This window comes from Halichoerus grypus, chromosome 5 (assembly GCF_964656455.1).
Source record: "Halichoerus grypus chromosome 5, mHalGry1.hap1.1, whole genome shotgun sequence".
Classification (NCBI taxonomy): domain Eukaryota; kingdom Metazoa; phylum Chordata; class Mammalia; order Carnivora; family Phocidae; genus Halichoerus; species Halichoerus grypus.
Genome location: NC_135716.1, coordinates 141147581 through 141164840, shown reverse-complemented (window position 1 = coordinate 141164840; position 17260 = coordinate 141147581). Strand labels below are relative to the sequence as shown.

Genomic DNA, 17260 nt, shown 5'->3' with positions numbered 1-17260 from the left:
GTTACACAAAATGGGCCCGATGTAGACAATCTTTTGGTTATGGGTGGGTCTAGACACTGCAATTACTGCTGACTCATATCTGTCAGGTGTTTGGGAACAAAACGAAGTCCAACAATCACTGATCTAGAAAAAATTAACTAAGTAGTTAAACTGCTTTCTGAAACTTTCCAGTTCTTCTGAATTTTGAAGTGAAAGGAATCACTGATTATACCCAGTAACAGGTATCAGAGTAATTAACTGATAAGTCTTGTATTTGATAACAGGAAAGATATGGGAAGACAAAAGCAAGGGTTTTTAATTTTTTTTTAAGTAGGCTCCACACCTACTTAAAAAGGTGGAGCCCAATGCAGGACTCAAACCACAAGATCAAGACCTGATTGAGAGTCAGATGCTCAAATGACTGAGCAACCCAGGAGCCCCCAAAGCAAGTTTTTTACTCAGCTATATCTCTCTGCAAACACTGACAATATTTTATTTAAGCTAGCACTCTGTGGGAAGATAATTGAGAATCAGTGATGTAGAAACACATCAGCAACAATAAGAAAACCCATTACAGTACAAATAGGATTGTGGGACAATGTTGGTCTGCAGCTATTGGCTGAGCATGATGCTGGTCACAATCAGAAAATTAGAGCAAATGTTTTTAGCAAGCATCCATAACAGCTGCACAAAGGAATGAACTTCCAATGAAATAAATGTCTTGTGGAATTAAAACTCTTAGGATTTTATTGTACTTTGCCACCTAAATTATATCATTTAGGAGCCTTGAGTTCAAACTGATTCTGTAAACAAAATGATAAATGTGGCTGTATTACTGTGAGGAAAATTAGTTTATAGAAATGGAAGATTTTTCTGCAGATACTAACAACATTTAAAGGGTACATAGATCTTGATCTGGCATCTAAGCTTCTAGGAATCTATTCAGAGAAATATTAAGTGTGCGAAAAAAAGAGAATTATTTTTCATAGAATAATGGAAACCACCTAAAGTTCATCAATTAAAAACTGATTGAATCAATGATGGCAAATCTGTACTGTCGAATCCTGTGTACCTCTTACAAAGAATGAATAGATATTTATGTGCTGTTATAAGAAGAAGTCCTCAGTGAAAGGACAGAAACCGAGGATATTTGGTATGGCCCTGTTGGTCCTTGTTATTTTGTGAATAGGTAGTGTAACTGGGACCCAAGGGTGCAAGAGCACCTGGCTCAGGGGCCCCCAAATACATCAGGTTTGTTTGGCTACTCGCCACTGACAAAATCCAAAGGCAGAGAAATGGGTGGTGGTGAAACAAGAAAGGAATTTATTTCTGGGAGGCCAACACTGGAAAGACAGTGGACTAAAGTCACAAAGGCTCTCTCCAAAGTGCTGAAAAGACTTCTAGGTTTATATAAGGAAAATTGGGACAAAGGCAGGTGGGTGCATGCAGCTGAGGCAGTAAAGGTCATGTCGATCGCTGCCTTGGGGTCAATCACGTGGGGCCTTGCTGGTGTCGGGGCAGTCCTTATTATTTGAGGGGTAGTTTCGGTCCCCATCATGGGATGCTTTGTCCACAAGGTCTTTTGCCTGAGTTAAGAAATGAGCGAGAAAGAAGAACTTCATTAATTAGAAAGTACAGATCGAGGTCAGGTTGGAGGGAGTTGATGACGTCTTTCGAGGGCCCACTGTCAAAACACCATTCCATTTCTACAGAAGGAGAAGGGAGGACAGCCATGTCTTCTGTAGCTACTTTCTGCTGACCGGGATGACGTAGGGATTTTGGAATGGAAGACTTTGACAGGTAGGAGAACTTCATTTCTTGAGTCTCTCCTGAAATAGACACTAAGGGCATCTCCAAGCTTGTGTGAATAGCTCAGGCTCCCATTTAACAAATACACAAATTCAAACAACCACCGAAAGGAAAAAGAACAAGAAATACAGCAATGCTTAGCAGAGCATATTTCCATTTGGAAAGAATCGAATTTAGCCAACTGCTAAAAGGATCTCGAGCTGGGGCATCTATAGCAGTGATGTGTTTAAATCTTTCATGGCTTCAGTTCCATTTTTCGAGTAATTTGGAATATATACACAACATTCTGTTTTAATGAGAGCACCGCTTCTTCTTCGGACTGCAGTCAAGATATTGTGGGCCATTTGGTGGTGGAGGACTAGTTTTCGAATTTGTGTGGTTGCCTCATTTTGGAGGGTGACTGTATGCTGGGTTTGATTAAAGGTGGCTACTGGATGCTTGGCTAAAGCCTCTACATTCTACACCAGGAGAGGCGGCTCCTTGGACAAATATGGTTGAGGGATAAGACCATCAAGAAGCCTTCTTTGCCTCCTGTCTAGCTTTTAACAATATCGCATTACAAGGAACCACTGGCAAGTGGGAGATGACTCATCTTGGGGGCTATCTTCAGTCTGTACTTTCTAATTAATGAAGTTTATCTCAAGTATCATCCAATCTGATCTTCCATTCACTATTTTCATGAGTCCACAGTGAACCCCATAAAGTGGGGGTATGCTCTGAATTTTAAGGAGTAGTTTTGCCATCCCAGCCACATAGAATCAGTCAAGGTGACAGCTGAGTTACACCATTGGGGGAGTCGATCTCATAGTCCAGCTGTTGAAATAATCATATGCCCATGGGGTCCTTTTATTATCCCGACAGAGTAACGGGGATCATCTTTACATGGACTATTGTGGCAATTTCTCTGGAGTTTACCTCAAGTTGTCTAGCTTAGGCAAACAACAAACATTCAAAGACAATTAGAACTAGCATCTGACTTCCACAAAGGTGTGTGTTACTGAAACATTAATTTTTCTCTCTAAAATCACCCTCATTTCCATCAAAAATAGCCAAATTATGACTAATTCGTTGTAAAACAAGTCCAGTTTTAACAAACTTGGCCTAATTATTTACATATCACAGCAAGATTAGTGATTGACGATGTAAGTTCTTTTTAAATATGCTTTGCTGGAACTTTTTATAAGGAATTTCTGATTGAACTTTTAAAAGCCACTCAAAGCCAGAAGCCACGCCAAATGCTTGCCATCAGATTTGCCTGCAATACCTGTAGATTTGGGTGAATTCCTCTTCTCGAGGTCCCCCAGAATATCTTGAGGTTCCTGCACCTGCCGGGAAGTGACATTCTTTAGTCACTGGTAGTCACTGCTGGGAACCCTGTAAGCAAGGTGTCAGGCCGACATCTCGACAGGGCTCTATTGATTCCATAGAGTCAACCTTAGTTCCTTAAAACTGTCTGGTCATGTCTGTCTATGCACGTCTCTTTCAAATATGACTTTCCAGTCAAAGCCTTGGTAATATAACCAGTGTTTCCAATGGTGTCCTGTTACAAGGAGAACAGATTCTTATTGAGCTTAGGCAAATAATTATAACTGTCATGAAAGAATACTCACTGAGAGTTTCTGAATTCTGGAGGGTTCAAGTAGGGAGAAAAGTTAAATGTTTCAATTTGTTTACAAAGGAATATTTTATCATATTTCTGTAAATCATAGATATCTTAAGAGAAAAAGTTTCCTTTAATCTGGAATCTGGGAGAGCAAACATTAGAGAATCAGCAATGTTTCACACAAGAGTCACAAAAACAATAATCATCTTCCTCAATTCATTCAGTCCCATGTTCCTAATTCTTGTTCTGGTTGAATGCAGCTTTCCCTCTAGTTTTGGAAATTCTTACTCAGCTTAGTTTTACCATCTTAAAGGTATCAGAAAACTGTATTTGTCAAAAGTCCTTTTCATGCATCTCCTTGAGGATGAAACATAGTTTGCAAGAGCATCAGAACAAGAACTATAAATGACAAAAGACCCAACCATGGGCATGGTTAAAGATCTGATGAGAGTTTATTATAATGCAGTTGACAAGGAAGTCCGCTTACTTCTGTGACACGCATTTCAATATTTAGAATGTCAAGTGACCTTAGATCAGGACCTATTAAAACTTCAGGGATTTCATATACTTTCTAGAACAGTTACAGCATTTACCCATAGAATATAACCCAGGAAGGTTTATCACCATTTGTTTAACAATGTTTCCATGTAACTTAACATACCAAATAAACAAGCCTCATTGGTCAAAAAGACTCCCTTTAGAATTTGAAGCTTGGGAAGTTTGTTAAAAACCTCAGAAGGTTTTAAAGCACATGCTTACATAGGATTCAGAGAATTATAAAACTCAATATTTAATTATTTAACCAAGGTGGCAATAAGAGAGAGATTGTAAAGATAAATACAGAAGGTTACACAGTTGTTAGCAAAATGTAGCTCTTTCAATACAGAGCCGTTTTAACTTTTTTTAAGGAATCAACAACCTGATAAAGACAACATAGAAACTTTGGTTTTCTAGGCAGATAAAGAAAAAAACTTTGTTTACAATTTCTTATCAAGAACAGACCAACAATCCAAGAGAACTTTGTCTTTTTAACCGAGAGAAAAACCAAATCCCAATCTTATACTAGTGTATTTTTAAAAATTCATTCATTTCAATCTCAGTCCTGGCCACACATAAAATTCTTTTCCAGAGATTCCCCTTCACAAACCTTCTACAACATTCTTTTTCATTCAGATTTTGTCCTTTCTCTCTCTAAATAACCAGTCTCATTTTAGGACAAAATTACTTTCTTTTCAACAAAAATGTATTCCCGTTCCTCATGCCTTTCTTATCAAAATCATAGCTTACTTTCCTTGCATACAAAGTTGCTTTCTTTATAATTTTCTGGCAGTCTTAATTATGTTTATCAGAATTTTTACTTAGAAACCTAAGTTTCCAGTGAAAACTAAGTAGTGACCGACTGTGTACTATTATACCAGAATTCTTTAGATCAGAAGTTTATGAATACATTTCCTAATTTCTAGAAACATGTGCTTCTCCATAATATAATCTTTCAATTAAGCATAAAGCTGAATGCAGTGTCTTTGATTTCTCTGTAATAAGAAGCCAAAAGCAGATAAAGCTATGTTTAGTAATGAATGTTTCAGTATTTTATCTTATTTGGAAAAGATTTAGCTATCCACTGAGTTCAAACCAATTTATTATTTAACCTAGCAAATCTTCAAAGTTTTAGGTTACCAAAGATGTTGAAAACTATAAACCTTTTGTCAAGCTACTTGCTCTTCACAATTACCCATGAAAGCTTTATGAAACACACAAAGTCAACCATCATTTTAAGTCAAATTGCAACAGATAAAACATGAATTTAGTTCAGGTAGAAGAGAAGTTGATTCTCTGTATTATATTCGATGTTGATAACTCCAAAAGGCATGCCTATTTTAATTAAACCAGCAAAGTTAAATTAACTTTGATGCTGATTTGTTACACCTGTGTTCAATGTAAGTCAATCTATTCTCCACTGTCAATTTTACCTGGGGCCCTTGCGGGGTAATCTGAAGTGGGCAGTTTGAGCCCCTGGGCCCCTTCCTGCTGACTTGGGAGGTGCTCCAGTCTGAACCCCATAAGGAGGTGGCCTGCCAGCTTGGGGTGCTTTTGCTCCACAATAGTGATGGCAGGAGGAGCAGGAGTGATCGTGCTGGGGGCACGGAGGATGGCAGAGGGGCCAGCTGTGTGAGAGGCACAGGTAGGAGTGCAGACACAGGGCGAGGGGCAAGGGCGCCACTGACAAGGCTGGAGGTAGATTCAAAGTTTGGAGCGACACTCCTTAGTCTGTCTCCTGTCTCTCCCTCCTGCTAAAAAGGCTGTTTCTCTGGTTGATTTTAAGCCCTTTGCACCAATTATTCAAAATATGTCCTAATGCACTTTCTTTGGGAACAGAAGGCATATTCCCCGTCTTCCTAGGCAAAAGTTCAGGAAGGACACAGAAGAAACACGATTATGACTAAATGAAGCTCAGAATACCTGTGTTAGCATTCATTCTTCCCCAAAAGTCAGAGCTTCACCAACTGAACCGAACGGCTTCCTAAACAAACTAAGAGAGCCAAACCAACCCTGCCCACCCACCCATTTGGAGGTAACTGAATGAGAGGAAGGAATACCAGAGAGCCATTCAGTGGCCATCCTTCCTCTGAGCTTCACATACATGGGCCAGGCAGTGTTGCAATAAAAAAATCATCTTCTTAGTCATAGGGTTATAACTAAATGTAGACCAGTCAGCCAGTACTCTCCCCAGAGGGCTTTGGGAGGGGATAGTTAGCATCTCCCATCTTGTACACACACACACACACACACACACACACACACACACACACACACACACACACACACACACACACACTCACTCCAACAGAGATCTGCCCAAATGCGTACCCTGGCTTCCCGTTAATCTCCCTCACGTCTATTCCTTTTCCCAACGGTAACTTCACAAATTAGAACAGCCCCTGCCACAACTCAACCGACACAAGCCTGGACAAATAAGTTATGAAAACCCGAAACAAATGGTTCTTTTGAACCAACAGCAGGGAACCAAGGAAGGATGGGATCCAGTGTGCACTTATGGGGGGAACTTACCAGGAGACAAATTTCTAGGGCCCACTGATTCTTCAACTCGTATCTTCTGCTTCACCAAATGCAGTGAAGGCAGTCGATGCAGTTCAGGGCAAGCAAGAAAGTCCTCACAACAAAATAGGTTTCAGCAGCTGCCCAGGACTTCCTGTCCTCCGCATCTGGGTGGACTCGCCATGAGTAGCTGACTCTGACCAACCACAGCCAATGGCTCCGTAAACAGCTGAGCCTGGCGTGCTGCCAGGACCCACTTCCAGAATCCCCAGGGGGCTGGGCAAACTGAAAATACAGCTCCTGGCTGGCTTGCCAAGAACTGCAACTGTGGGGGCGGGGCGCCTGGGTGGCTCAGATGGTTAAGCATCTGCCTTCGGCTCAGGTCATGATCCCAGGGTCCTGGGATGGAGCCCCACGTCGGGCTCCCTGATCAGTGGGGAGTCTGTTTCAGCCTCTCCCTCTGCCTCTCGCCCTGGCTTGTGCTCTAATAAAATCCTTTAAAAGAAAATTGCAACTGGGGCACAGGGGTGCAAGAGCCCCGGGCTCCGGGCGCCCCAAACAGACCAGGTTTGGCCACTCGCCACTCTTAAAATCCAAAGGCAGAGAGACAAGTGGTGGTGAAACCAGAAAGGAGTTTATTTCAGTGAGGCCACCACGTGGAAGACAGCAGACAAGCGGCTCAAAGTCTGTCTCCAAAGTGCTGAAAATACTTCTAGGTGTCTGTCAGGAAAATGTGGAGCAAAGTGGGTGGGTATGAGCAGGTGGGCAGTAAGGGTCAAGACAATCATCATCTTGGGGTCAATCATGTGGGGTCTTGTTGGTGTCAGGGCAGTCCCTATTATTTGAGGGGTAGTTTTGGTCCCCATCATGGGATGCTTTACCCACATGGTCTTTTGCCCGAGTTAAGAGATAAGCAATGAAGGGACAACATCAATTAGAAAGCACAGACTGAGGTCAGAATGGAAGTAGTTAAAAGTCCTCCTTCAAGAGGTTTTGTATTTGCTAGGAAAAAAGACTGGAAAGTTAAAGACCAGTCAATGAGTTAATTCTGATTTTAAGGTGAGATTTTCTCTTATTTTATACCTTCTGTATCCTTAGTTGACTCAATGTGAATTACCTAATGAGCATCTCCATATACTCTACCCTCTGGCCAAAGACTCACCATTCTCAAGTATTTCTCACTCCTTATCTCCATACTTGTGCTAAGGACACTTCTCTCTGGAACATCTCTCCCCAAATGTCACTTAACTAAACCCTGCTAGGATGTTTAAAGGTAGCTCTCTTCCAAGAAATCAATCTCACCCCTCACATTCTAGAGAATGATTTCTCATTTGTCTAAACACCTATTCCCGGGGCGCCTGGATGGCTCAGTAGGTTAGGCATCTGTCTTTGGCTCAGGTCATGATCCTGGAGTGCCGGGATGGAGCCCCACGTTGGGCTCCCTGCTCAGAGGGGTGTCTGCTTCTCCTCCTGCCCCTTACCCCGCTCATGTTTTCTCTCTCTCATTCTGTCTCTATCAAATAAATAAATAAAATCTTTTAAGAGAAAAAAAACCACCTATTACCCTTGAAGTCTTTTATAGGCATTTATAATCAATTCCAGTTTGTATCTTAGTGTCTTATGTTGGGTTTTATGTGTTTCCCACTTACTTATTAGGTAATGGGCTTCTTGTGGGAAAAAAATCAAGATTTACTCATCTTTGTGTCCCCTACAATGCTCAACATAATAGACACTAAACCAATGTTTGAATTAATGGGGCATATTTGCAATTCAGTGTGTATGCTGCTAAAAATTTAGAAAAAGACCAAATGATTCACCACTTTTTTCAAAATTTTATTTATATAGAATCTTCAGAATGTTTCTCTTTAATTTTTACCACAAGCTAAAATCTCAAAGCTTAAAATCAGATATTTTATGTCATTGTTTAGTACAAGGAGAAGAGTTCAACCATTTCAAGGAAAAGCTTTCATAACTGTATAAACATTAATATTTACAATATTCTTTAATATAGATTTAGACAATGTGGCATCATATTTAAATGTACAAAATAGTTTAAGTCATTATATTCCATTACAGAACATTTCAAAATTCAAAGTAATAAAAGAAATCCATAAACACTAGTAACATTTGGGGAAAACAACAGCAACAGGTTTATCAATAATCACAGTAAACTTATATACTTATACATAATACACAATTTACAATTTACACGTCAAATCCACAAATTTAAAGATCTATGACCAGTCTATTTAAATCATGCTGGATTCTAAATACTATTTTATAATTCATAGCTCAAAACAAATGTTCTGTGGCAACCTATGAAACAGGAGTACAAACTATGAAACCATATTTAACATTCTTCTTAAATCCTAAGAGACTACTCTAGGGAACTTCAAAGACAGCACATAAGGCATTTTTCCCTGAAATTAAAGTTCTTATGAATATATTCATAAATATATTCAAAGGAAGAAAATACAAAAAACCCAGATATCATGAGTTAATTTTACCTTCTCGAAATTAGTTTGGTATACAACATCTGGTATAATCACAGCTTCTCTGAGAAATTTTTATTTTCTCCTGATTTAGGGGGCTAACATATTTATTCTCTGCCTTGTTCCAGAAGGAATTTAAGGTGGCTTACAAGATTCAGAAAATGCTGGAAAGCACAAATTACAGGGCAAATGAAAAAACAGAGAAAACAGTTTGGAAGAATAGCACACATAAAACCATTTAAGAAAAGGTCAGGAATTGAGTAAGTTAAAGTATATGACATTATTCTCCACAGTGATTTTCTGGAAGTATTGTAAAATATGATCTTAATTTTTAAGAAAACTATTTAACAGCTGGTAAACTGGGGATACTGATCAAATCTGTTAAATTTTGTATTAATCCTGATAAAGATGATGACAAAAATGTGCTTTTTCCTTTGTGCTTGGGTGAAGTTAACTTTTCCTAAATACCATGATGTATGACTCCGGACTTAAGTCTCTTGTTATTGGTAGAGGACAGTGTAGGTGAAAAAATACAAAATTTGGGTACCCTTACTTAATTTCTGAGAAATTCATCCACCGAATGCCTGTTGCTGACCCGAGGATAGGGAGCTATATGTCAGGTGGTCAGGTGTCCCTAGGTCTCCTTGTCCCTATGCAAAGCATCAATCCTGGAGCATCCTGCCTACAGCACTTCCCCCAAGTCCTCCAGCTCACCTCGTTAGGACCCAGCAAGACAAACAAGAAGGCCAACTGAAGAGCAGGAGGCCTGCTCAGGCTGGCTTGTCGAGGCTGCCATTGCCCTGCTGCCCAGGCAGCTGCAGAGGTTCTGACCCTGCTCAGTCTGCACATTACCGACCTCACTCCACTTCGGTGGGGGAGGAGAGTTTTGGAGAAAAGGCTGGGGCAGCATTAATCGACTTCCATAAAATACGAATGGATCTGTTCAACTCTATCCTTCCGACCTTGCTTTTACTAAATGCTAAATGAACCATCTTGTACCTACATTCTGAGAGGTAAGTAGAGGGAGTGGGGAAAAAGTAGGGAGCGGGGCTTGAGGGAAATGAAAGAATAGGGGTGGTAGGATATGTGGCATGAGTTTCAGAACTATAAATTATGGGTCAGAACAAAAATATCTACCTGAAAGCTAAAACTAATCACGGTCTATCTTTTTTTTTGAGGATGACTGTTTCCAAGCAACACTCCTAAACTGTGGTCAGGTCAATGAAGAACGAAGTTCAAGTCTAGAGCTCTAAAGCCCCAGGCATTGCAATGTTCTTGGCTGGGGTGGCAAAGCGGCCCTAGGGTTTGTGAGATAGGTTTTACAGGGGACAGGGTCATGACTGCCGTTTTTCCAGTGATACCCTTCAGAATACAGGCAGGGCCACCTTAGCTTTCAGACACTGTGCCTCCGGCCCACAATACTTTGAAGGCCCATAAAAATGTTTTCATTTCTTTTAAATTCAGAAGGAAAAAACACAATAGGAAGTTTTCAGAAGGAAAATATACAATATTAGATTCATTGTATACAAATGCAGTTGTAATGAATTAATTTTTAATATTTTCTGAAAGAAGACATCCAAGAAGGCATAAGTGTCTAAGTCCTACCTAATGTGGCTTTGAAAATAGTTCAAGAAAATAATGGAGGGGTAAGGAGAGTCTGATCTTGTTGATCTTATTCCACTGATTTTTCTTTTTTGAATTACTTTGGGATTAGATTTTTAAAAGAGCTAAGTCTAATATTGGAGAAGTACTAGTGTCCATTTCCACTAGCCAAGCAGGAAAAGGAAAAAAAATTAAGTTCATTATTTTATTATCATTGTGCAATCGTAAGAATCGAATCAGGATGAAGAGATCTGGGTGTTTGCAGGTCCTGTCTCCACTCCTGTAAACAATACCAGAGGTAGGTTTTCCTTTGGGTCTCTGCCTCCGGAACCTCCTATATTACACTGCCCCTCAGTTCCAGACTTCTGTGCTTCTCCAAGGCCCTAGCTCTGACTACCCTAAGTAGCCGAAGTTGGCAGTGACAGGAATGTGGGCACCTGCAGTGGCAAAAATGTTTTAAGAATATGATAAGAGAAAAAAGGAAACAGGGAGAATGTACAAGGGAGGAGGGGGGTCCAAGGGGCACCTGGGTGGCTCAGTTGGTTAAGCGTCTGCCTTGGGCTCAGGTCATGATCCCAGGCTCCCTGCTCAGCGGGGAGTCCGCTTCTCCCTCTGCCCTGCCCCCTGTGTTCATGCTCTCGCACCCTTTCTCTCAAATAAGTAAATAAAATCTTTAAAATTGCGGGGTGCCTGGGTGGCTCAGTCAGTTAAGCGTCTGCCTTCGGCTCAGGTCATGATCTCAGGGTCCTGGGATCGAGCCCCGCATCAGGCTCCCTGCTCAGTGTGGAGCCTGCTTCTCCCTCTCCCTCTGCCTGCCTCTCTGCCTACTTTGCTCTCTCTCTCTATCGAATAAATAAATAAAATCTTTAAAAAAAAAAAAATTGCATGGTCCAAGAAAAAAAAAAGGGGGAAGAATTTATACTAAAATGTTACCTGTGGTTTTCTAGATAATAAGATTTATATATTTTTATTTATGTTTCTGTTTTTTAAAAAATATTTTGAGATAAATCTATCATCAGAAAAAAACACTCAGTAAATATTATTTACAAAATTGTGCTCTCCAAACTCTAAACTCTGAGGATTACCATCTTTGAGTTCCTCATGGTATGGCTTAGGTTAGTAAATATGGTTAACTACCGGCATGCAGGGGACCCAGATTTGAGAACAGAATTTTTAACAATTTCCATTATTTTCTATCACCCAAATTAATCATTATAGGGAAATGTCAATCAAGAGCTAATTCATACCAACTTCTAGGATGTGTTCCCCATGTACAATGAGGAAAACATGTCAAAAGGAAGAGTACAAAGGAATCAATTACTACCTTTTACAGAATTGCAGACTTTCTGTGCTTGGAAGGAAAAACGAAGTCATAAAATTTAGACCCGTGGATTACGGGTGAAGAGCCTGAGGTCCAGACAGATTATGTGATGTTATCACTGCTACAGAGCAAAGCTGATAACAAAATTAGGATGAGGACGAGGACTCGGGTTTCCTGATGTTTGGTCTGCAGCTCTTACCACCCCCGGTCCCAAATCCCAAAGGTAACTGTGTTATAAGTTATGTGTCATTGTTTATCCTAACTACATATAGAAGAAATGCATTTTAGACCTGGAAGGTTGTTAGGAAGATAACTTAGACCTCATTTACACAAGAATTTAGGTTCAGAGGTCAACTTATATCCCCTACCCTCCACCCCCACCCCCAAGTCACAGGGTTGAGCCAAGATGTAGGCCATCTAGAACTGGCTCACTGCTCCCTCAGACACTGCCATATTCTTCCATGGCTAATGGTTACAACCAAAAAAGGTAAAAATACAGAATCATATCTAGATAAGGTGTAATAAAACTGTTATTAGTAAGAGTGCTTGGAGAATGGGTGTAAATCAGTTCTATGGCTCACAGAAATAAACTCAAATCTATCTGAGTAAATCAGGCAGCATGACTGCTAATTTTACTTGAAAATATATTTAAATGTAAATCATAATTTTAAGTTTTGTTGTTGTTTGAAGATGATGTAAATAAGGCCTTTCAGTGTCTCAGGTTCATATACCTGAAAATAAATTATAAATGTTTGTAATTCTCTAGAGCAGAGGTTGGAAGATAATGGCCAGCAACCCATTCTCTGTGAGGCTCTTGAGGTAATAAGAATGGTTTTACATTTTTAAAGGACTGTAAAAAAATACAACAAGGAATGCCTGATAGAGACAGTATGTGACCTGCAAAGCCTAAGTTTTTGACTAACTGTCCCTTTACATAAAAAGTTTTGCTCACTTCTGTTCTACATTTAGAAAGTCTATGAAACTGGACTAGATGTGTAATATGTCCTGGAAGGCTTTTTTGTTTTTAAAATTAAACCTCTGATTTAATATTTAAGCATTATTAAAATTTGCCTCTTTCTCCTGATAGCAGGTAGTAGAAAAAAAACTAGTTTGAGAGTTATGATTATCTGTGTTCCAATTAAATGAGGTTTTATCACACATACTAAGTGGACATATAGTTGAAGCTAATTATTTTATGTATCCAAAATCCATATTAAATGTTTCAGCTAGCTGAGAAAATGGCACAGCCTGTAGTATTATTGCTGTAAAATAAAATGGAAACAAATATCTATAATGAAAAACTGGCAATTTGATTCTCTCCATTGGTCTCTTCTCTATGTTTAAGATTTTCTCCTTAGGCCTCCCCTGGCCTCCTACAGCGTGTTGTTAGATTTATTACACCACTAGTTCTCAACCATGTTCATTACCTCAGTGACCATCCGTCCACATCTCATTTGCAACCATAAATAATATTTCATCAAAAGACGTGGAAAAAATGGAAGTGCTCCTAATGAGACACAGATGTGAGGTACCGAGAGTAGGATGACTAGTTTGGAGAGAAATAAATATTAGAGATATTGCATTTATCAACCTGAATACAACAAAAAAGCAGACAGCCCCTCAAAGTCTCCTGCAGCACTCACTGGCCGGTTGGGGGGCGGGGGAGGACCGCAGACTGCAGCAGACCCTGCTTCACACCACACTCTGACAATCACTGTGTGAAAACAAGTGTCATAGGATTTATGTGGCAAAGTTTGGATTTTGTGAACTAGAGAAAAAATATTAAAGTTGTGCCACTATTAGCTAAATTACAATAATTTCAAGAAGGACCTACTGTGTCAAGATTAAAAGGTCTTCCTTTAAAATAATTACATTAACAATTCCTTTGGACCCACAGCACAGTTCTCTTCAGCCACTCCATTCTCTTGCTTGCTTTTATAATTGGAAAGGAATAAATTTTCTATTTGAGTTAAGAATTCTTCAGCAATGAAGCAATTAGTCACTTTGCTCAGAGTTTTCCTCAGACACTCCAAAAGCTAGTTGAAAACAAAAATTTTATATTTAAAATACACAAAAAGTATAAGAGGGTTTGCATTACTATCATTATTGTATCCCTTTCCAAATCTCACATTTTCTAATATGCAAATGAGAAACAGTCTCCTTAAATGTGGTTTAAGATAAATTTATGATCAATAATCATACAGCCAAAGTGTAGAAGTCACTGTTGAGAAATGTTTAGGCTAGTTCCTTTATGATTTTGTATGAAGACACAAACCTGAGATATTAAGTGTGATGCTTTCTACTTTGGACAAATTTGTGACTTTGCTTCTTTTTTTTTAGTAGTTACATTTACAAAGCAAAATAATCCTGTAGAATAAAAATCTGTGTACATACACAGGACTCTACTATTTCAAAATTAGGATGCGAGATAGAGTCTGTTTCCTAAAAAATATGCATATTAATCTTCCAAAAGAACAAAGAGAAAGTGGCTTTAATAGAAGGGGGTAAAAACTATTAAAAAGAAACTTAGTATGTTTAAATTTTCTATTCTCAAATTGCTACCAAGAAAAAAAAAAAGGTGTTGCCATACTGGTCTTTAACTCTTTATACTCATGGAAACAAGAAGTGAAATAAAAGAACTCAGGACTCTTATATCCTACCAGAAAGTTCAATAAAATGACCACTTAAATGTAATTATTAGATTTGTAATACTGTTCTTGAAAATGATCAATTGTTAAACCTAAATGGAAACATGGCGCTTCTGAATTTAATAAAATCAGAAAAATGTTCTCTACTGTGCACATTAATCTGCTAAGAAATTTATCGGCCAACACAAATTTATTCTAGAATAGTATTATTTCTATATGCAAGTGTGGGCAACAAAACGCATTACTAATGATCTCTTAGAAATTAATTTTTGAAAGGAAAAAGCAATAAAGAAATACACAGAAAATGTATCCACAAAGCATCTGGCATCATGGGAAAACACATCAAGATGAATAGCTTTAGAATCCATGAACAATAGAACCAATTAAAATGAAACCAGCTTACTTTCTGCAAACAAGTCAGGTCAGAATCCCGGCGAAAGATTTTATCCATAGGGACACTGCTGTTGGAAGAAATATGAAGACAAACTGGTGAAACAAATACCATAAACTAATCAGTTTTGTAATAAACTGTCACTGATGCCATATATCATAATTTTATATTTAACTTGGGTTTTCTCTAAAACCTAATTTAATGAGAAACGCTGCAGATGTGCAACCATCTCAAAGCACAGTACATACCTATGGGATAACCGATATTTTTCTATTATCCATCTCGTCTTTTCAAACACTAATCCCCACTGAGGTTCTTCCAGCATCTGTTGTATTTCAAATTTGTAAGGTAAACCTAGAAAAGCATAAAGAAGCAGATTGTCATCAACTATTTCTTAAATCCCCAATCTCCTTTTAATTACCTAAAATCCTCACCCCGCAACTTGGCAGACCAGCTGAACAGCACTTTAAACATAGTGGGCATTCATTAAATATTTACTGCCTGGCTGAACCTGGTCCATCAAGCACATTAATGCCAAGCAAGCAATTAATAATAATAAAGAAAAGTAAAAGTACCATTTGCATGACAATTATATATATATATATATATATATATATATATATATATATATATATATATTGTAAGGAACTGAGAGGCAGGGTGATTACATAATTTATATCCAAACCAGGAGACTTTCTGAGTGAAAGGGGGCATTGTTAAAGACTGTGCCAGAACCATGGGCTTAAACTGACACTTAGCTATGCAAAACAAGACATAGTCCATCCCAGTGATTTTTATTTTTACACAGATTAAGCTTGCAGCAATGCTATAAGGTAGGCAAGCATTATTCCTATTTAACAGACAAAGAAACTGAGGCTGAGACCAGTGAAACAACCTGTTTAGGCTGGTGAAGTGGAAGAGCCTGGGTTTTAAGCCCCAGCAGGTCGGCCTGGCTTCTGAGCCCACATTCACTTTACCACCCTGTAGGTGCTAATCTAACAACAGCCAGGGAATAGGATTAACTCTGGAGAAGCAGCAACTGCACTTCTCTGTCAAGCTAAACTCTGGAGGAAAGGAGCCCAAGGGGTGGATACCATGCACACAGCTACAAAGGAAAAATATCAAGGATGAGCCTACTTGGAAATTTCTCATGTAACCTTCAAAATCCCCCTGTAACTTTATTTGTAATGTATTAAAAGAAAAGCTCAGCTGATTCATTACCGAAGGTCAATACCATAAAAATAATAGTAAAACTTACATAAGGCTTACTACATGGCAGGCTTAAGGTGCTTTATATACGTAAGGCCACTTAAGTGAACTAGCTACCAGTACTGTCCCCCCATTTTTTGGGGGGGAGGGGATAAAGACATAACCTGTTCATCAGCATATATATAATTATGAAGAGGTAGAGCCAGGATCTGAACCCAGGCAGTCTGGCTCGAGTTTCTGTTATTAACTTTACAATATACTGCCTCTCAACTGGGTTTTTGTTAATATAAGGCTTTTCAAGTAAATACAATGCCAGCAAATCAGAAGGCATGAAAAAAATGAAAGGAAAAAACATCACGACTACACTTCCTTACAATATAAGCATACTTTGTCAGTATGTTCTAAAAAGGCCTTTACCCCCATTTTTTTCAGGTTGATCTTTTTTTTTCATTTTTCAATTCTCCTCCATTTCACTTTTTCCCTCCAAAAACTTAAGAAGAGTGACACATTACAGCACACAAGATAATAAGCAAACTCCTTTTGGTGATATCAATAATTTACTTGATATGCTTGGATTACTTAATAAGCACAGACAACAGTATAATCACAACTACCTACTGAAGATCTATTATTTCCTAAGCACCTGACATATATTACCAGCAGTTTTTACAACTCCCCTGTAAGCAAGGTAGTAATTTTTATTAAAGAGAGCGTGAGCGCACGAGCGGGGGTGGGGGGGGCATGACGGAGAGGGAGAAGTAGACTCCCTGCTGAGTGTGGTGGTGAGGACGCAGGTCTCCATCCCAGGACCCTGAGATCATGACCTGAGCCAAAGTCAGATGCTTAACTGACTGAGCCACCCAGGTGCCCCAGCAAGGTAGTAATTTTTTTCTCATTTTATAGATGTGGCAAAAGGGAATGAGCAAGGCTAAGTAATATGCCCAAGGTAAAATAACCAATAAATGTCAGAGCTGGGGTCTGAATCCAGGCAAGCAACTCCTACTCTTAATGAAAGCCAGAAATAAGAATAAAGAATAATGCATTTCCAGTCTGTGCTGGTGGAAAACCATGAAAACACACACACGCACATACACAAACTATACAGCTGTTTGGTATTAAGAATATTTTTCTAAGTTAAAAAATGGCACT

The 17260-nt window shown here is 39.0% G+C and overlaps 1 protein-coding gene across 6 annotated transcripts in view; it reads right to left on the bottom strand.

The window, feature by feature from the left end:
• Positions 1–1279: 1279 nt before the first annotated feature.
• The window catches only part of MYSM1 (Myb like, SWIRM and MPN domains 1), a 49405-nt gene continuing 33424 nt past the window's right edge, over positions 1280–17260 (bottom strand). For 2 of the 6 annotated variants that reach the window (XM_078073074.1, XM_078073078.1), the window contains 3 exons: positions 15151–15256; positions 14915–14972; positions 8261–13899 (listed from right to left, as the gene is read on the bottom strand). In XM_078073074.1, coding sequence (XP_077929200.1) covers positions 13732–13899; positions 14915–14972; positions 15151–15256 — 332 coding nt within the window. In that variant the 3' untranslated portion in view covers positions 8261–13731. Of the gene's footprint in view, positions 1566–8260; positions 13900–14914; positions 14973–15150; positions 15257–17260 lie in introns of those variants that run through there. The other 4 variants (XM_078073075.1, XM_078073077.1, XM_078073076.1 and 1 more) reach the window with 4 other exon arrangements.